Source organism: Lampris incognitus, chromosome 8 (genome assembly GCF_029633865.1).
Source record: "Lampris incognitus isolate fLamInc1 chromosome 8, fLamInc1.hap2, whole genome shotgun sequence".
Taxonomy (NCBI): domain Eukaryota; kingdom Metazoa; phylum Chordata; class Actinopteri; order Lampriformes; family Lampridae; genus Lampris; species Lampris incognitus.
This window is the reverse complement of record NC_079218.1, coordinates 1,322,780-1,344,027: the sequence shown is the minus strand read 5'-3', so window position 1 is coordinate 1,344,027 and position 21,248 is coordinate 1,322,780. Positions and strand designations below refer to the sequence as shown.

Here is a 21,248-nt window from a genome sequence, read left to right as displayed (position 1 = left end):
ATTTTGGGTCTATCCCAACTACTCCGATTTAAACTAGGCTCAACTATTTGGCCAGGGGTAAACACTAACAGAGAGCTATTACTTCACTCTCTAGAAATGGAAAGCAGTACTGTATTACACCGAAGAGTCAAGATTTGGAAATTTTAACAATACATCCAAACTTCAGATACGGGATCTGACAATCTGCAAACTGACACAGAGTTTTGATTTTAGTCACTTGATGCTCACCTTTCACTGGTGAACTGCACAGGTGGCTCCTCTATGAGTCCACAGAGTACGGGTGGGATGTACACATCCTGGTTCTCACTACTTACAAAGCTGGCTTGCTCAGGCCATATCTGTGAAACCTCCACTGAAACACACCATAGACATAAATAAACCATTTGTAGATAAATAACAAATTACATAAATAAACAGCTTGTAATTTTTTTTTTTTAAATTTATTTCTGATTTTTCCCTTTTTTCTCCCAATTTAGTGGCCAATTGATCCCTATTTTTAATTCAAACACCCACCCTCGTATTGCATGCGTTCGCCAACTGTATCTCTCCGGCCGGCAGTCTCGAAGGAAAGCGCCTCCCCACTTTCGTGACAAGGCGAATCCAAGCCGAACCACTGTTTTTCCGACACACACAGAGACGCATTCACATGACGAACACAAGCCGACTCCGCCCCCCTCCCGAAGACAATGATTGCTGCTTCCTCGAGTCCGGCCATAGTCGGATCTGACGAGACCGGGGCGCGAACCCCAGTCCCCAGTGGGCAACTGCATCGACACCAAGCCGATGCTTAGATCGCTACGCCACCGCGGACTAATAGCTTGTAATTTTTTAAAAGAAAGTTAACACTTTTTTCCCTCCTACACCCTATTATATATATAACTTTATTAAAAGAAACACTCAATGGTAGGGAAAGTGCTCAACAAATGAGCAAAATAATCTTTATATTCTTATATATATATATATATATACATACACACATATATATCTATCTATCTATCTATCTACTATATATATGAGAGAGAGATAGAGATAGCTAGATATATATACATCCATCCATTATCCGAACCACTTATCCTGCTCTCAGGGTCGCGGGGATGCTGGAGCCTATTCTAGCAGTATATATGTATGTATGTATGTATGTATGTATGTATGTATGTATGTATGTATGTATGTATATGTGTATATGTATATATATATATATATACACTACCGTTCAAAAGTTTGGGATCACCCAAACAATTTTGTGTTTTCCATGAAAAGTCACACTTATTCACCACCATATGTTGTGAAATGAATAGAAAATAGAGTCAAGACATTGACAAGGTTAGAAATAATGATTTGTATTTGAAATAAGATTTTTTTTACATCAAACTTTGCTTTCGTCAAAGAATCCTCCATTTGCAGCAATTACAGCATTGCAGACCTTTGGCATTCTAGCTGTTAATTTGTTGAGGTAATCTGGAGAAATTGCACCTCACGCTTCCAGAAGCAGCTCCCACAAGTTGGATTGGTTGGATGGGCACTTCTTGCGTACCATACGGTCAAGCTGCTCCCACAACAGCTCAATGGGGTTCAGATCTGGTGACTGCGCTGGCCACTCCATTACCGATAGAATACCAGCTGCCTGCTTCTGCTCTAAATAGTTCTTGCACAATTTGGAGGTGTGTTTAGGGTCATTGTCCTGTTGTAGGATGAAATTGGCTCCAATCAAGCGCTGTCCACTGGGTATGGCATGGCGTTGCAAAATGGAGTGATAGCCTTCCTTATTCAGAATCCCTTTTACCCTGTACAAATCTCCCACCTTACCAGCACCAAAGCAACCCCAGACCATCACATTACCTCCACCATGCTTAACAGATGGTGTCAGGCATTCTTCCAGCATCTTTTCATTTGTTCTGCGTCTCACAAACGTTCTTCTTTGTGATCCAAACACCTCAAACTTGGATTCATCCGTCCACAACACTTTTTTCCAGTCTTCCTCTGTCCAATGTCTGTGTTCTTTTGCCCATCTTAATCTTTTTCTTTTATTGGTCAGTCTCAGATATGGCTTTTTCTTTGCCACTCTGCCCTGAAGCCCAGAATCCCGCAGCCGCCTCTTCACTGTAGATGTTGACACTGGTGTTTTGCGGGTACTATTTAATGAAGATGCCAGTTGGGGACCTGTGAGGCGTCTGTTTCTCAAACTAGAGACTCTAATGTACTTATCTTCTTGCCCAGTTGTGCAACGCGGCCTCCCACTTCTTTTTCTACTCTGGTTAGAGCCTGTTTGTGCTGTCCTCTGAAGGGAGTAGTACACACCGGTGTAGGAAATCTTCAATTTCTTAGCAATTTCTCGCATGGAATAGCCTTCATTTCTAAGAACAAGAATAGACTGTCGAGTTTCAGATGAAAGTTCTCTTTTTCTGGCCATTTTGAGCGTTTAATTGACCCCACAAATGTGATGCTCCAGAAAATCAATCTGCTCAAAGGAAGGTCAGTTTTGTAGCTTCTGTACCGAGCTAAACTGTTTTCAGATGTGTGAACATGATTGCACAAGGGTTTTCTAATCATCAATTAGCCTTCTGAGCCAATGAGCAAACACATTTTACCATTAGAACACTGGAGTGATAGTTGCTTGAAATGGGCCTCTATACACCTATGTAGATATTGCACCAAAAACCAGACATTTGCAGCTAGAATAGTCATTTACCACATTAGCAATGTATAGAGTGTATTTCTTTAAAGTTAAGACTAGTTTAAGTTATCTTCATTGAAAAGTACAGTGCTTTTCCTTCAAAAATATGGACATTTCAATGTGATCCCCAACTTTTGAACGGTAGTGTATATATATATATATATATATATACACACACACAAATTTAATCAATCAATATCACTGCAGCATATACTATATACAGACAATCTTTATCAACAAAGATGAGTTGCAAGTGGAGCATGGTCGCTACCATCTCCAGTTAGTCAAATTAGCTCAGAACAATGAAATTCTCCATCAAATTCATAGGTCTGAATGCGGCTGCACCACACCGAAGACTCACACCAGAGCCTGAGGGGACCAGCATAGCTCTTTCCCCGACAAAAGTCTTCGATGGGGTGCAGCTGCATTTAAAACCTGTGAATCTAATGAAGAATTCCACTGTGCCGAACTAATTAGGCTAACTGGGGACAGTTGCGACTGCACCCCACTCGTCACAGTCACCAACTGACTGTCATTGACCCGAGCAGACAGACATTTTGTCAGACACATGTATGTTCATCTGCTCGTCTACTCTACGTATGCTTTTGTGGGGATTTGTAAATGACAAAGAGAGGTGAGAGAGAGAAAAGGACATTTACTCACGGATGGTCAGAGGTTTCTGTCTCTGTCTCATGGAGGCCCGTATAATATCGGAGCCATGGATGCGGTCCTGATGCCGCACCATCTTGGTCTCGTAAAACCATTCTCCAGTCAGGTACTTAAGCTGACCTTTGTCAGTCACTGACTTCTGTAAGTTCCTAGGTTCAGACGTGGGTAGAAAAATGTATGTGGTCACTATTTCACTACTCAAAAGGAAAACGAAATAACATCTGTTTCAAAATGTGGTCGTAGCACTATTAATCATATAAGATTGATTACACTTCCCTTCTCAAGAGAGGGATTCTATCTGTCTGTTGCACATGAGCGCAGTCCCCGGTAAGCAGGCAGCTTTCTTTTAATCAGTGAGTAGGGGCCACACGCTCTAATTCAAAACATCAGTCATCTGTAACCTCCAGGGCCCGGAAAATTAAATCACAGCACTCTGCAGTTCCACAAAATTTAAACCCTTGACAACGGTGTTCTCCACACAAATAGCCTTTTTTATTCAGGGAAAACTACTACCCACGTGGGAAAGTGGAGAAGAGAAAGAGTAATTACTTCTGTGTTCTGCGCTCTCATTTGTGATATCGTCCAGCAGTTTCGGTTTGTAACAGCTTCTTTTCAGAAGGCATTTTTCTCTCTGCCTTCATGATGGTACCATGCAGGATGGTATCATGTGTTGTTATGCAACTTCCTTAACAACCGAGCCAACTGGGAGATGCACTGGACACAGTAGATACAGCAGATAAGGTAGCACAGGGGTCCGTACAACACACAGCTCATTTGCTCTTTGAAGAAGTACTGTGTGATTTACCCATAAACTGCAGACTGTGATAACGGGATAAAAAAGCATTAAAGGAAAACTGCAGTGTCTCTAAATCTAAACCCTGTTTTCCTATTATTAGGAGTAGGGATGGGGATCGCTAAGATTCTAGAGGTACTCTACTCTTACCGATACTACCGATCCGGTACTTTAATAATAATCTATTATTAGGAGTAGGGATGGGGATCGCTAAGATTCTAGAGGTACTCTACTCTTACCGATACTACCGATCCGGTACTTTAACAGTAATCTATTATTAGGAGTAGTGATGGGGATCGCTAAGATTCTAGAGGTACTCTACTCTTACCGATACTACCGATCCGGTACTTTAACAGTAATCTATTATTAGGAGTAGGGATGGGGATCGCTAAGATTCTAGAGGTACTCTACTCTTACCGATACTACCGATCCGGTACTTTAACGGTAATCTATTATTAGGAGTAGGGATGGGGATCGCTAAGATTCTAGAGGTACTCTACTCTTACCGATACTACCGATCGGGTACTTTAACAGTAATCTATTATTAGGAGTAGGGATGGGGATCGCTAAGATTCTAGAGGTACTCTACTCTTACCGATACTACCGATCCAGTACTTTAACAGTAATCTATTATTAGGAGTAGGGATGGGGATCGCTAAGATTCTAGAGGTACTCTACTCTTACCGATACTACCGATCCAGTACTTTAACAGTAATCTATTATTAGGAGTAGGGATGGGGATCGCTAAGATTCTAGAGGTACTCTACTCTTACCGATACTACCGATCCAGTACTTCAACGGTAATCTATTATTAGGAGTAGGGATGGGGATCGCTAAGATTCCAGAGGTACTCTACTCTTACCGATACTACCGATCCAGTACTTTAACGGTAATCTATTATTAGGAGTAGGGATGGGGATCGCTAAGATTCTAGAGGTACTCTACTCTTACCGATACTACCGATCCAGTACTTTAACAGTAATCTATTATTAGGAGTAGGGATCGCTAAGATTCTAGAGGTACTCTACTCTTACCGATACTACCGATCCAGTACTTTAACAGTAATCTATTATTAGGAGTAGGGATGGGGATCGCTAAGATTCTAGAGGTACTCTACTCTTACCGATACTACCGATCCAGTACTTTAACAGTAATCTATTATTAGGAGTAGGGATGGGGATCGCTAAGATTCTAGAGGTACTCTACTCTTACCGATACTACCGATCCAGTACTTTAACGGTAATCTATTATTAGGAGTAGGGATGGGGATCGCTAAGATTCTAGAGGTACTCTACTCTTACCGATACTACCGATCCAGTACTTTAACGGTAATCTATTATTAGGAGTAGGGATTGGGATCGCTAAGATTCTAGAGGTACTCTACTCTTACCGATACTACCGATCCAGTACTTTAACAGTAATCTATTATTAGGAGTAGGGATGGGGATCGCTAAGATTCTAGAGGTACTCTACTCTTACCGATACTACCGATCCAGTACTTTAACAGTAATCTATTATTAGGAGTAGGGATGGGGATCGCTAAGATTCTAGAGGTACTCTACTCTTACCGATACTACCGATCCAGTACTTCAACGGTAATCTATTATTAGGAGTAGGGATGGGGATCGCTAAGATTCTAGAGGTACTCTACTCTTACCGATACTACCGATCCAGTACTTTAACGGTAATCTATTATTAGGAGTAGGGATGGGGATCGCTAAGATTCTAGAGGTACTCTACTCTTACCGATACTACCGATCGGGTACTTTAACAGTAATCTATTATTAGGAGTAGGGATCGCTAAGATTCTAGAGGTACTCTACTCTTACCGATACTACCGATCCAGTACTTTAACAGTAATCTATTATTAGGAGTAGGGATGGGGATCGCTAAGATTCTAGAGGTACTCTACTCTTACCGATAATACCGATCCAGTACTTTAACAGTAATCTATTATTAGGAGTAGGGATGGGGATCGCTAAGATTCTAGAGGTACTCTACTCTTACCGATACTACCGATCCAGTACTTTAACGGTAATCTATTATTAGGAGTAGGGATGGGGATCGCTAAGATTCTAGAGGTACTCTACTCTTACCGATACTACCGATCCAGTACTTTAACGGTAATCTATTATTAGGAGTAGGGATTGGGATCGCTAAGATTCTAGAGGTACTCTACTCTTACCGATACCACCGATCCGGTACTTTAACAGTAATCTATTATTAGGAGTAGGGATGGGTACCGTCAAGATTCTAGAGGTACTCTACTCTTACCGATACTACCGATCCGGTACTTTAATAATAATCTATTATTAGGAGTAGGGATGGGGATCGCTAAGATTCTAGAGGTACTCTACTCTTACCGATACTACCGATCCGGTACTTTAACGGTAATCTATTATTAGGAGTAGGGATGGGGATCGCTAAGATTCTAGAGGTACTCTACTCTTACCGATACTACCGATCCGGTACTTTAACGGTAATCTTGTTGGTTCTTTCTGCTCTTCTTTTTCAAGAGAAATAAAGAAGAACAGAATTAATGTTGCTTTATTCTCTCGTGTCTGAACCTAGCGTTACTTTTCATCACTAAACCGTGTCTGTATGACTGCAGGTGTCCCCCCCCTTATAAACAATACAGTGACTGCAGGTGTCCCCACCCTTATAAACAATACAGTGGCTGCAGGTGTCCCCACCCTTATCAACAATACAGTGACTGCAGGTGTCCCACCCTTATAAACAATACAGTGACTGCAGGTGTCCCCACCCTTATCAACAATACAGTGACTGCAGGTGTCCCCCCCCTTATAAACAATACAGTGACTGCAGGTGTCCCCACCCTTATCAACAATACAGTGACTGCAGGTGTCCCACCCTTATAAACAACACAGTGACTGCAGGTACCCCCACCCTTATAAACAATACAGTGACTGCAGGTGTCCCCACCCTTATAAACAACACAGTGACTGCAGGTACCCCCACCCTTATAAACAATACAGTGACTGCAGGTGTCCCCACCCTTATAAACGATACAGTGACTGCAGGTGCCCCCACCCTTATAAACAATACAGTGACTGCAGGTACCCCCACCCTTATAAACAATACAGTGACTGCAGGTACCCCCCCTTTATAAACAATACAGTGACTGCAGGTACCCCCATCCTTATAAACAATACAGTGACTGCAGGTGCCCCCACCCTTATAAACAATACAGTGACTGCAGGTGTCCCCACCCTTATAAACGATACAGTGACTGCAGGTGTCCCCACCCTTATAAACGATACAGTGACTGCAGGTGTCCCCACCCTTATAAACAATACAGTGGCTGCAGGTACCCCCACCCTTATAAACAATACAGTGACTGCAGGTACCCCCACCCTTATAAACAATACAGTGACTGCAGGTGTCCCCACCCTTATAAACAATACAGTGACTGCAGGTGTCCCCACCCTTATAAACAATACAGTGGCTGCAGGTACCCCCACCCTTATAAACAATACAGTGACTGCAAGTGCCCCCACCCTTATAAACAATACAGTGACTGCAGGTACCCCCACCCTTATAAACAATACAGTGACTGCAGGTACCCCCCCTTTATAAACAATACAGTGGCTGCAGGTACCCCCACCCTTATAAACAATACAGTGACTGCAGGTGCCCCCACCCTTATAAACAATACAGTGACTGCAGGTGCCCCCTCCCTTATAAACAATACAGTGACTGCAGGTGCCCCCACCCTTATAAACAATACAGTGACTGCAGGTACCCCCACCCTTATAAACAATACAGTGACTGCAGGTGCCCCCACCCTTATAAACGATACAGTGACTGCAGGTGTCCCCATCCTTATAAACAATACAGTCACTGCAGGTGTCCCCACCCTTATAAACGATACAGTGACTGCAGGTGCCCCCACCCTTATAAACAATACAGTCACTGCAGGTGCCCCCACCCTTATAAACAATACAGTGACTGCAGGTGCCCCCACCCTTATAAACAATACAGTGACTGCAGGTACCCCCACCCTTATAAACAATACAGTGACTGCAGGTGTCCCCACCCTTATAAACGATACAGTGACTGCAGGTGTCCCCATCCTTATAAACAATACAGTCACTGCAGGTGTCCCCACCCTTATAAACGATACAGTGACTGCAGGTGCCCCCACCCTTATAAACAATACAGTGACTGCAGGTGTCCCCACCCTTATAAACGATACAGTGACTGCAGGTGTCCCCATCCTTATAAACGATACAGTGACTGCAGGTACCCCACCCTTATAAACGATACAGTGACTGCAGGTGTCCCCATCCTTATAAACAATACAGTCACTGCAGGTGTCCCCACCCTTATAAACGATACAGTGACTGCAGGTGCCCCCACCCTTATAAACGATACAGTGACTGCAGGTGTCCCCATCCTTATAAACGATACAGTGACTGCAGGTACCCCACCCTTATAAACGATACAGTGACTGCAGGTACCCCATCCTTATAAACGATACAGTGACTGCAGGTACCCCATCCTTATAAACGATACAGTGACTGCAGGTACCCCCACCCTTATAAACAATACAGTGGCATGACGACCCAAACCAACGATCGGTTTCATATGCAAATTGCTGTGACCATTAACTAGAGTTATAATGGCCATGTGTACTAGTCACAGAGGATTGGGGAATAGTTACAATCACAGCATTGTAAGATGGTGACAGATGTACTCTTAGCCCCCCGCTCGGTTCAGGGACAGTCGTTCCCTCGTCACATAGATGGTCTTTTAGAATGATTCAGTATTTATCAAGCTAGCATCAACCGACAGCTGCACACTAAACTGTAGTAGCACACTAAACTGCCCGTAACACTGGTGCATGACTGGCAATACTTTGTTGAACCATATTATGTATGCAGATGACCTTGTCATTCTTAGTCCCTGTAGCGCTGGTCTCCAGCAGCTCCTTGATATATGTTCTGTGTATGGTGTGGAGCATGACATCAAATACAATGCTAGTAAGAGTGTTGTCATGATCTGCAGAACCAAAGAGGTCAATCATCTAAAACTTCCTGATTTTAAATGGTCTGATAATTATCTTGTGGTATGTACTAAGGTGAAATATCTTGGGCACTAGTATATTACTGAACAAATGACAGACGACGATGATGATGTTTATAGGCAATGCCGCATGATGTATGCACAGCACACACTCTGTCACGCAGGTTTGGTATGTGTTCAGTTGGTGTGAAGATGTCTCTGTTCAGAGCATATTGTACAACACTTTATACTGCCCCCCCTGTGGTGAAACTATAAAAAAAGCAAGCTTAAAGAGGCTTCGAGTGGCTTATAATGATGCTATGAGAATACTGCTAAAAAGACCTAGATGGTGTAGTGCAAGTGAAATGTTTGTGGCTGCAGGAGTCAGTACCTTTCAGGCTCTTCTAAGAAATCTTATGTATAAATTTATTTGCCGGCTCAATGACTCTGATAATGTAATCATCAAGAGTTTAACTAATATAAGATTCAGTGCCACACGCTACCAATCCCGGCTGTGGGACCACTGGTATAGCTGCCTTCTTTTAACACACTGACTTGTTCCATTCATGTTCTTTTATTGTGTTTACTCTGTGTATTGTATAGGGATTGTCTTTTACCTATTTGTCTTTGTCTGTTATGGACCCCGAGTCTGCAATAAAGTTTTGAATCGAATTGAATTGAATTGAATTGAATCGTAGTGCACTTTTTAGGGGCATGAGAGTCTCCTCAATAGCATTAACTAGAAGAGCTCTTTTTTGGCACAAACAGGCTCACAGTGATTTGAGAAGAGTCTAAAGAGGCTTAGCCTTGATATAAATCATGAAATTATATAGATATCAATCCATTTCTACCCCGGAGTAGAAGTCTCACTCTGCAATCCCATGAGAAGTGAATTGTTGCAGGAAGACAACAGTGCACAGCAGAGAGTTGGAGAGAAGTGCAAAAAAGAAAAATGCAAAAAGGTCTTTCACTGCGCTGAATGACTATAGCAGGATTGTTTTTCATAATGGAAGGTGTTTTCAGACACATCTCAGAAAGTGCTCTTTAGTGGATGATCTTTGATGAGCGCTATTGCCCCTAAGGATTATATTGCGGCTTGGTGCACACCAGTTGGCTGACCCAAGCTTGCTCAGTACTGAATCAGTTTAAAAAATCACGCCGCCCATCACTCAGACTGACTCCTACTGGTAGGAAAATATGGCTTAGGTTAAAAAATACCGGACTTTTCCTTTTACGACAACAACTGTGTCAGGTAAGTTGCATTTTAAAATGGAACTATTGGAATAAAATATATTTACAAAAAAAAAGGAACTATTGGAGACTGTGAACTTACTTGACACGAAGCTCTTCGGCCCTCTTGAGCTCAGCGTCTCTTTTCAGGACAGTCAAAATGATCTGTTGCTCTTCCTCCGTCAAGAAGCTCAAGTCAATCATGGTGATTCGTCGGAAGTTTGCTGCCCCCAGGCCAGATGGTTATCGCTGCTTTCAGGTACGGTCTCAGTGAAGAGCACAATCGCTCCTGTATGGGATTCGATGCTTGACAAGCCCTTCTTCTGGAGCTCCAGGTTAGGGTAGGATCAGTGGTTTACATGCACGTTTTGACTGGTATGGGTTTCCTCATACCAAAACATCATCTTTTGATTGTAGATGAGGCACTCCCAGCTTCCTGTTGTCTGCGGTCAGTTTTTTGGAGCTTGGGTAGTTTTGGATACTTCTGACTTGCTCAACTGCGGCTGTTCTTCACAGCCATATTTGGCCTTTTCTTGGCTCCTTTCTTGCCTGGAAGTAACAACAAAAATATAGAAGAGAAGGCTGATTATTTTTGTTTCATGGGAGACGCGGGCTTTTGCTCTTGAATTCCCCAGGAATGAATGGGAACAGAGTGAACGGTCTCGATATTTCTTGCTTGAATTATGTGGGAATGTCTCAGTACATGACAAAATCAGATGATTTGTGTCCTTTAACCCACTGAGGTGCCCCTTAGGCCCAAGGCCAAAAAACAAAGTACCCACACTAAAATGGCAGTAGCTCTAACACTTTTGAAATATAATCATGGTCTTTTCAGAAAGATAACCCTTTGCTATGACTCACTGGAGCTATTAACACAATTCTTAGGAGATGTCTCTTCAATTTAAATTGTGTAGCACCATAATATGAAGATTTTACATTGTCTTAACTATGGATATGCATAGGCATATCTCTCAGAGGCCACTTTGTGCCAAATAATGTCGTGGGCCTTTCACAGAGTGCAAGACAACATGTTTTTGTGGCTCTCGTCTAAATGCTCCTGTAGGGGGCTGGTGCATGTTCAAGCTTTCACTGCTGCAAGAGCTTTTGGTGATTTTCACTATAGCATCAAGCAGTAAACTTCAGATTATCTTAGCTACATAAACACCCCGTTTTAGTGTGCTTGAGTGGTAGATGCTCAAGTTATGGTGTCAGCGTATGTGTAATACCGGGCCAAATTAAGTCGTGGTTGACATCTATCAGCTGGAGTCTTGCCTTGCTGTGGAGAAACTCTGTTTTGATTTCTGTTGTCGGTGGAGTTCAGACTTTAAACTGAATCAGCTGATGATAAGCTGTAGATGCAAAAAGCTGCTGAAAAGTCTGATTAGTTCTCCATCGTCTCTACAGTTTAGTCAGTCAGTGAGTTTGTATGCAGTGGTAAGCAGACACCAACTGGGAACATGGGCTCCTAACAGCCTTGGATGCCCCACAGGGCTGAACAATTTATTATTTCAGAACTACCAATATACACATTTGCAATAGTTGTACTGTAAAAGATGAAAATAGGGTCCATCATTTATGTTGGGCTAAAACTCCCATGGCTTAATCATAAAAAAAAACCTAGCAAGGTCATCCTATTGTATAGAAGCAATGGGCAGCTGCAGCACCTGGGGACAAACTCTGGTTCCTCTTTCCATTGCCTTGCTCAAGGGCACAGGCAGGAGTATTTACCCTAACATGCATGTCTTTTTGATGGTGGGAGGAAACCCACGCAGACATGGGGACAACATGCAAACTCCACACAGAAAGGACCTGGGACGGCCTAGAGTTCGAACCCAGGACCTTCTTGCTGTGAGGCAGCAGTGCTGACCACTGGGCCATTGTGCTGTAGTACAGAACAACCCCCCCTCCCCCCTAAAAACACTGCAGTGATGATTTATGTCAGTATTACTCAGCCCTAACACACAAACACTGGCAGCAAACAATGAGGCCACGGCTGTTTAGAGGGACTGGGAGTTAACGGCTTGACTCTGAAGTCCCCGTACCAACTTTCAGAAGGCTCGCTATTACATGGGCACTTCTAGCCTCAACATGTAACGATGACACAATGCTGACAAAGTACACAGGAGACACTCCTTTATCCCTCTCCCCCCCTCCCCTCTTTATCCCCCTCTCTCTCCTCCCCCCGTCCCCTCTTTATCCCCCTCTCTCTCCTCCCCATCCCCTCTTTATCTCTCTCTCTCCTCCTGTCCCCTCTTTATCCCCCTCTCTCTCCTCCCCATCCCCTCTTTATCTCTCTCTCTCTCCTCCCCCGTCCCCTCTTTATCCCCCTCTCTCTCCTCCCCCGTCCCCTCTTTATCCCCCTCTCTCCTCCCCATCCCCTCTTTATCTCTCTCTCTCCTCCTGTCCCCTCTTTATCCCCCTCTCTCTCCTCCCTATCCCCTCTTTATCCCTCACTCTCTCCTCCCCCGTCCCCTCTTTATCCCCCTCTCTCTCCTCCCCCGTCCCCTCTTTATCCCCCTCTCTCTCCCCCCGTCCCCTCTTTATCCCCCTCTCTCTCCTCCCCCGTCCCCTCTTTATCCCCCTCTCTCTCCTCCCCCCGTCCCCTCTTTATCCCCCTCTCTCCTCCCCATCCCCTCTTTATCTCTCTCTCTCCTCCTGTCCCCTCTTTATCCCCCTCTCTCCCCTCCTGTCCCCTCTTTATCTCTCTCTCTCCTCCTGTCCCCTCTTTATCTCTCTCTCTCCTCCCCCGTCCCCTTTATCTCTCTCTCCCCTCCCGTCCCCTCTTTATCCCTCTCTCTCTCCTCCCCATCCCCTCTTTAGCCCTCTCTCCCCTCCTGTCCCCTCTTTATCCCTCTCTCTCTCCTCCCCATCCCCTCTTTATCTCTCTCTCCCCTCCTGTCCCCTCTTTATCTCTCTCTCTCCTCCCCCGTCCCCTTTATCTCTCTCTCCCCTCCCGTCCCCTCTTTATCCCTCTCTCTCTCCTCCTGTCCCCTCTTTAGCCCTCTCTCCCCTCCTGTCCCCTCTTTATCTCTCTCTCTCCTCCCCCGTCCCCTTTATCTCTCTCTCTCCCCTCCCGTCCCCTCTTTATCCCTCTCTCTCTCCTCCCGTCCCCTCTTTAGCCCTCTCTCTCCTCCTGTCCCCTCTTTATCCCACTCTCTCCTCCCGTCCCCTCTTTATCTCTCTCTCTCCTCCCATCCCCTCTTTAGCCCTCTCTCTCCTCCCGTCCCCTCTTTATCCCTCACTCTCTCCTCCCCCGTCCCCTCTCTCTCCCCTCCCGTCCCCTCTTTATCCCTCTCTCTCCCCTCCCGTCCCCTCTTTATCTCTCTCTCCTCCCCCGTCCCCTTTATCTCTCTCTCTCCTCCCCCGTCCCCTCTTTATCTCTCTCTCTCCTCCCCCGTCCCCTCTTTATCCCCCCCTCTCTCCTCCCCGTCCCCTCTTTATCCCTCTCTCTCCTCCCCCGTCCCCTTTATCTCTCTCTCCCCTCCCGTCCCCTCTTTATCCCTCTCTCTCTCCTCCCGTCCCCTCTTTATCCCCCTCTCTCTCCTCCCGTCCCCTCTTTAGCCCTCTCTCTCCTCCCGTCCCCTCTTTATCCCTCACTCTCTCCTCCTCCTGTCCCCTCTTTATCTCTCTCTCTCCTCCCCCGTCCCCTCTTTATCCCCTCTCTCTCTCCTCCCGTCCCCTCTTTAGCCCTCTCTCTCCTCCCCCGCCCCCTCTTTATCTCTCTCTCTCCTCCTGTCCCCTCTTTATCCCCCTCTCTCTCCTCCTGTCCCCTCTTTATCCCCCTCTCTCTCCTCCCCCGTCCCCTCTTTAGCCCTCTCTCTCCTCCTGTCCCCTCTTTATCCCCCTCTCTCTCCTCCCGTCCCCTCTTTATCTCTCTCTCTCCTCCTGTCCCCTCTTTATCCCTCTCTCTCTCCTCCTGTCCCCTCTCTCTCCTCCCCCGTCCCCTCTTTATCCCTCTCTCTCCTCCCCCGTCCCCTCTTTATCCCCCTCTCTCTCCTCCCGTCCCCTCTTTAGCCCTCTCTCCTCCTCCTGTCCCCTCTTTATCCCTCTCTCTCTCCTCCTCCTGTCCCCTCTTTATCTCCCTCTCTCCTCCCCCGTCCCCTCTTTATCCCTCTCTCTCTCCTCCCGTCCCCTCTTTAGCCCTCTCTCTCCTCCCCCGCCCCCTCTTTATCCGTCTCTTTATCAGTTCTAGCCTGACTATGACACACGTCCCTCTGAGTGTTGACCACCTACAGTAGCATCCTCCTCAGCACCACCTGGGATAAAGGCTTCTGCACTGCTAAAGGATTCTCCTGCTCCCAAATCAAAGTATGCTCCCAATTAAATGTCCTCCCTTTACTGGTTTGTGTTGCAAAGATAACTGATGAAACTTAAGGAAGGCATCCAAAGGAGCTGAATCAAGTGAAACTGGACTTGGTATATTTCACGGATATATACCAAGTCCAGTTGCACTTGATTCAGCTCTTTGGATAACCATGATGACCTGGATGAAGGAGAACATTCACAGACATCTCAAGGAAGGTAGGTACGTGGCTGGTAAGTCATAGAAAGTTAAATAATATTAAATTCCTATTTCCATTTGACCTTAGAGTTACATTCCTGAAGATGTGTTTGCCAACAAGTATCCTTCTTGATGCGTTCTACTTCTGATGTGTTGAACACAACATTTATTCCATAAACATCCAAATGACAAATCCGCTGGTAGTTACTGTTTGGTTTAGTAAGTGGCAGGTCGGAATTTCCTGGAAAAACATTATTGGACTCGTTTCACATCCTCCCCATAGCATCTACTGTACTGTACTGTACTGTACTGTACTGTACTGTACTTTACTGTGTTGTATTGCACTGTATTGTACTGTGTTTTATTGTACTGTACTGTATTGTACTGTGCTGTGGTGTACTGTACTGTACTGTACTGTGGTGTACTGTATTGTATTGTACTTTATTTTACTGTACTGTACTGTACTTTACTGTGTTGTATTGCACTGTATTGTACTGTGTTTTGGTGTACTGTACTGTACTGTACTGTATTGTACTGTGCTGTGGTGTACTGTACTGTACTGTATTGTACTGTGCTGTGGTGTACTGTATTGTACTTTATTTTACTGTACTGTACTGTACTGTACTGTATTGCACTGTAATGTAATGTATTGTACTGTATTGTGTTGTGTTGTATTGTATTGTATTGTATTGTATTGTATTGTATTGTATTGTATTGTATTGTATTGTGTTGTGTTGTGTTGTGTTGTGTTGTGTTGTGTTGTGTTGTGTTGTGTTGTGTTGTGTTGTGTTGTGTTGTGTTGTGTTGTATTGTTCACACGTTTTGCGTGTTGTAGGCAGCTTGTGAGCTTGAGGGAGAACAACGCCACGCCGTCGTCGCCATTGTGAGTCGGACTGCGTAACATCATCGTGTGCGTTGTGTGTTGACTTCGTGTTTAGCCTCGTGATCGTAGCTTCACAGTGTAAATGTGACGCAAGTGGCAGTGACGCGCCGCAAGTGGTGGCCCCAAGTGGTGGTGACGCGCCCCAAGTGGTGGCCCCAAGTGGTGGCCCCAAGTGGTGGCCCCAAGTGGCAGTGACGCGCCGCAAGTGGTGGCCCCAAGTGGTGGTGACGCGCCCCAAGTGGCGGCCCCAAGTGGTGGCCCCAAGTGGTGGCCGCAAGTGGTGGCCCCAAGTGGTGGCCCCAAGTGGTGGCCGCAAGTGGCGGCCCCAAGTGGCGGCCCCAAGTGGCAGTGACGCGCCCCAAGTGGCGGCCCCAAGTGGTGGCCCCAAGTGGTGGCCGCAAGTGGTGGCCCCAAGTGGCAGTGACGCGCCGCAAGTGGTGGCCCCAAGTGGCAGTGACGCGCCCCAAGTGGCGGCCCCAAGTGGTGGCCCCAAGTGGTGGCCGCAAGTGGTGGCCCCAAGTGGTGGCCCCAAGTGGTGGCCGCAAGTGGCGGCCCCAAGTGGCGGCCCCAAGTGGCAGTGACGCGCCCCAAGTGGCGGCCCCAAGTGGTGGCCCCAAGTGGTGGCCGCAAGTGGTGGCCCCAAGTGGCAGTGACGCGCCGCAAGTGGTGGCCCCAAGTGGCAGTGACGCGCCCCAAGTGGCGGCCCCAAGTGGTGGCCCCAAGTGGTGGCCCCAAGTGGTGGCCCCAAGTGGTGGCCGCAAGTGGCGGCCCCAAGTGGCGGCCCCAAGTGGCAGTGACGCGCCCCAAGTGGCGGCCCCAAGTGGTGGCCCCAAGTGGTGGCCGCAAGTGGTGGCCCCAAGTGGCGGCCCCAAGTGGTGGCCGCAAGTGGCGGCCCCAAGTGGTGGCCGCAAGTGGCGGTGACGCGCCCCAAGTGGTGGCCCCAAGTGGTGGCCCCAAGTGGTGGCCCCAAGTGGCAGTGACGCGCCCCAAGTAGTGGCCCCAAGTGGCAGTGACGCGCCCCAAGTGGTGGCCCCAAGTGGCGGCCCCAAGTGGTGGCCGCAAGTGGTGGCCCCAAGTGGCAGTGACGCGCCCCAAGTGGCGGCCCCAAGTGGCGGTGACGCGCCCCAAGTGGTGGCCCCAAGTGGCGGTGACGCGCCCCAAGTGGTGGCCCCAAGTGGCAGTGACGCGCCTTAGGGGAGGAAAACAACCACGACCGAAAGGCCAGTGAACTGATCAAGCAAGCGTTCAGGGAGCGGAAACAGCAACAAAGCGGGACAAGCGGGCTACAGCGGCCCCGTGCCCGGGGCGGTTGTACAGGACAAGGGGCCAGTAAGGAGCAAGTAAAAGACTCTGTCCCCGTGAAAGCAACAGTTATCACTAAGCAACGCCGTGGCTTATCAAAATGGAATGGATACTGGTAATTTGGTTAGAGGATCAAAATTAGTGTATATTCCTATTAATTAAGTTAATTAAGGCTCCTCCCGGTATGCAAGACATCAGCTGGAATGAGAGTGTTAACTTTCATCTTTTTTATCTAAACAGCTTAAGAAAAGTTTCTTAAATGTTTTTATACCAATACACACATTCTCCCTCTTACATGACATGACATGACATGACATGACATTACAGTCATTTAGCCGACGCTTTTATCCAAAGCGACTTACAATAAGTGCATCATTTAAGAGAACTACTAGTCATCAGAGGTCATAAGTGCATCTAAACAAGCATCTAGGAGCAAAACCAGTGCTAAAGTAAAAGCACAAGAAAGAGATTTTTTTTTTTAATGAGTGAATACAATAAGTGGTAAGAACAAGTAACAGGGTAGTAGTTCTTAAAGAGGGGAGTTTTCAACCTGCGCTGAAAGATGGGCAGGACTCCGCTGTCCTGACATCAGTGGGGAGTTCAGTCCACCACTGTGGGCCAGGACAGAACAGAACCGTGACCGGGTCGATCGGCAGCTGGGGCCTCTGAGCGACGGGGCAACCAGGCGTCCCGAGGCAGCAGAGCGAAGTGGTTGGGTGGGGGTGTAGGACTTGACCATGGCCTGGGGATAGGAAGGAGCTGTTCCTTTCCCTGCCCTGTAGGCTAGCACCAGAGTCTTAAACTGGATGTGAGCAGCTACTGGGAGCCAGTGTAGGGACATGAGAAGGGGAGTTGTGTGGGAGAAATTAGGGAGGTTGAACACCAGACGAGCTGCAGCTTTCTGAACGAGCTCCAGAGGTCTGACGGCCGACGCCGGGGCGCCAGCAAGGAGGGAGTTGCCGTAGTCCAGCCGGGAGATGACCAGAGCCTGGATGAGCACCTGTGCCGTGTCTCTTAATTATAAATACTGTACTGTAGTAACATGTATTATTATTATTACTGCATTATTTTGTTTATGATGTTTTAGGTAAAATATATACCATCTACTAAGAGAAACATTTGACTAATTGACGCTAGATGTGAACTGTACATAACTGTTCCGACTTACATACAAAGTCGACTTACGGACAGCCTCAAAACCGGGACTCGTTCGTAATCCGGGGACTTCCTGTATTCCCTTTTTCAGTCTTCAAGCATGGCCTTCTAATAGTCTACTAAAAATTAAATGAAACAGGCAAGGCATCAAACTCGGAGCTTATTGTCGACACCCCATGACTCACCGGCCCCCTGCTGTGACCCACTTGTGGGGCGCGACCCACAGCTTGAAAACCACTGATCTACAGGACTGCAACTTTAACCATGGTGTGTACTGCAGTGGGCGACTGCGGTGCGGCTTGTTCATATACGGAAGGACAGTCAGTGCCTAGAGACGAGATGTTACAAAGAGCACGCAGGGCAGGTTATAGCTGCCGATGCATGTTTGTGCCTCTAACAGTGCAGGTGATTTGCCTTGCAGGGCAGACAGAAAACCTGTACTACCCAGAAATGACAGCATGTTACGACAGCGTCTCGGTTGGGAGGAATGTGGTCCTCCTGTGTCTGTGGTGCACACACTGTACAGCAGCAGTCGGGTGCAGAGAGCGTAATGATTTCCCTGAAGAGGGTCATCCAAGTGAAGGGGGGAAAGAAGAATGCAGTGAGTCCTGTCTTAAGAAGGATCATGGAAACACCGACACTTATTTCCTCATTGCTGCAGCACTTCCTGGAGAAAATGCAAAAGCCAGCAAGGACTTCAGGTTAACTACTATCTCTCAGGATACTTGAACACCACATAGAACAAACAATGTATTTCAAGTGCGCCGTAAACGACGGATTAGTTATTATAGGCTACAATCAAACCTATGTCCACTTTAGCAAGCTGTCGTCACATGAACGGTGAATATGTTAGTTTGAAACAACAATGAGACCCCTCTCTCTGATCAGTCCAAGCCGCGGTCTATGTAGGGTCTATGTAGGGTCTATGTAGGGTGTTTAGATGGTCTTGTTCAGCCTCCCCCGGTAGGACGGCAGAGAGAACAGCAGTGGCGGTGCCAGTGGGTCCGTTGTAACAGCTGTTGGTCTAATGTCACTAACATCCAACCACACACTCTGTGGCGTGCCTCAGTACTTTGGAGCTATGCATTCCTTACTTTAAATTGAGATATAAATGAGATACATAAAAAGGCTGGAAAGAGGGCCTCAGTGCCAGACATTTCATGAAGTGGACTTGTTACCACAGCATTTCCTGCTTGTTTTCCAACACCAGATTGGGGGAAGTTAAGAAATATTCTTTCTTCCTTCGGTTAACTAGTGCAGCGGCTGTTCGGGTGTAATCCCCCTTCTGACCACAACGTGGGTTGCAACAGCAGAGTGGCGCTGTTCGCTCGGTCGCCGCGGGGAGAACGTCTAGATTTTCTAGACAACCGCTCATCAAGACAAGCTCACGTCACACCGGACGCGGCGCGACCCCGAGGCCACGGGGACGCGCCTACCAAGCGTGCAGCCTGTCGGAAGAACGGGCGTCGAAAAACCCGAATGACGGACGTACACGGACGTACACACACATACACACACACACACACACACACACACACACACACACACACACACACACACATACACACACACACACACACACACACACACAGACTCCTCCCATTTTAGTTACAAGTTGGCTCCCTTGAGCAAGGCATGTGGACTCAATAAGGTGTGAGAGTAGACATGGAAGACAGCGGGTGGAGTGGGCGGCTTGTCGCTGTCCCTGCATGTGTGTGTGTGTGTGTGTTAATCGGAGAATTTCTTTTTTATGTACAGTATTAGACAGGCCAACACTGGGGCAAGTTATCTGTCTGGATTATTATTATTATTATTATTACTATTTATTTTTGACAACCTTAAGTAGGTGCTCTGGGATCCTGAAAAGACAGAGCCACAGCTTTCAACAGGTGTGTCTGAGAAGTGAGGTTTATTTGGATCAAATGCTCCATGTGACGCTCCAGAGGAGCCGGAACCAGCCGGCGCGCCGCGGCGGCGCGTTAAGTAGACGGCACCGCGGGGTGAACCCGCACACCCGGCGCAGGCGGCGCGTTAAGTACACGGCACCGCGGGGTGAACCCGCACACCCGGCGCAGGCGGCGCGTTAAGTACACGGCACCGCGGGGTGACCCTGCACACCCGGCGCAGGCGGCGCGTTAAGTTCACGGCACCGCGGGGAGAACCGGCGCAGGCGGCGCGTTAAGTACACGGCACCGCGGGGTGACCCGCACACCCGGCGCGGCAGCGCGACCAGAGTGCTGGGCTTGTCTCCACGAGGCGGCTCGCGGAGTGCACGCTGCAGTGCGCGGGCCGTTCCCGAGATAGGACCCGCACATCCCTACAGACCCGGTCCAGTGTGGACGACAGACCCGGTCCAGTGTGGACGACAGACCCGGTCCAGTGTGGACGACAGAGCCATGTGTGGCCCGGACACAAGGCAGCGCCGGCTCTGCTGTTCGGCCACCGCAGTGCCGCATTCCCGAGCCTAGACGGCAACTTTTAGGAAACCTAAATGTTCAATCGCTCCAAAACAAATAAAGCCAGAATATGTGTGAAACTTTTCCACGAGTGCGGTCGGTATTATTATTATTATTATTATCATGACTATCATGATTATTATGATGATGAAGTTAGAGACTAACTCACCTCAGCTGTCGGTTGGCCGCCGTCAGAATCACGACTGCGTAATAACAAGACAGGACCTGCTGCGTGTAGCCGGCGTCAGCCGTGAGGGGGGCGCCACTGCCGGAACCCTACCGGTGTTACAGCAACATCTGTGACCCTCGGAAATTGTGACCACGGTTGTCTTGAACGCACTTCTGCAGAGCGCCACGCGCCACCTCCAGCAGCGTCACCGTCGTCACAATTTCCGACGGTCACAGAATTTAGTATAACACCGGGCTTTAACCCTTTAAGAGAGAGGGGCGTTTCCGATTGACGCAAAACACCAATTTTCTCTGTCGATACCGTCACGTTACCCCTGTCGCGACTCAACCGGGTTTAATAGCCGTCTCTTGGCGGTGACGACTTGTGCCAA

The 21,248-nt window shown here is 47.4% G+C and overlaps 1 protein-coding gene across 2 annotated transcripts in view; it reads right to left on the bottom strand.

Annotated features, from left to right (window-relative positions):
* The window catches only part of sytl2a (synaptotagmin-like 2a), a 42,539-nt gene extending 21,628 nt beyond the window's left edge, over positions 1-20,911 (bottom strand). For both annotated transcript variants that reach the window (XM_056284727.1, XM_056284728.1), the window contains exons 1-4: positions 20,858-20,911; positions 10,495-10,940; positions 3,338-3,492; positions 229-352 (exon numbers count right to left, since the gene is read on the bottom strand). In XM_056284727.1, coding sequence (XP_056140702.1) covers positions 229-352; positions 3,338-3,492; positions 10,495-10,595 — 380 coding nt within the window. In that variant the 5' untranslated portion in view covers positions 10,596-10,940; positions 20,858-20,911. The remainder of the gene's footprint in view (positions 1-228; positions 353-3,337; positions 3,493-10,494; positions 10,941-20,857) is intronic.
* Between the last annotated feature and the right edge of the window lie 337 nt (positions 20,912-21,248).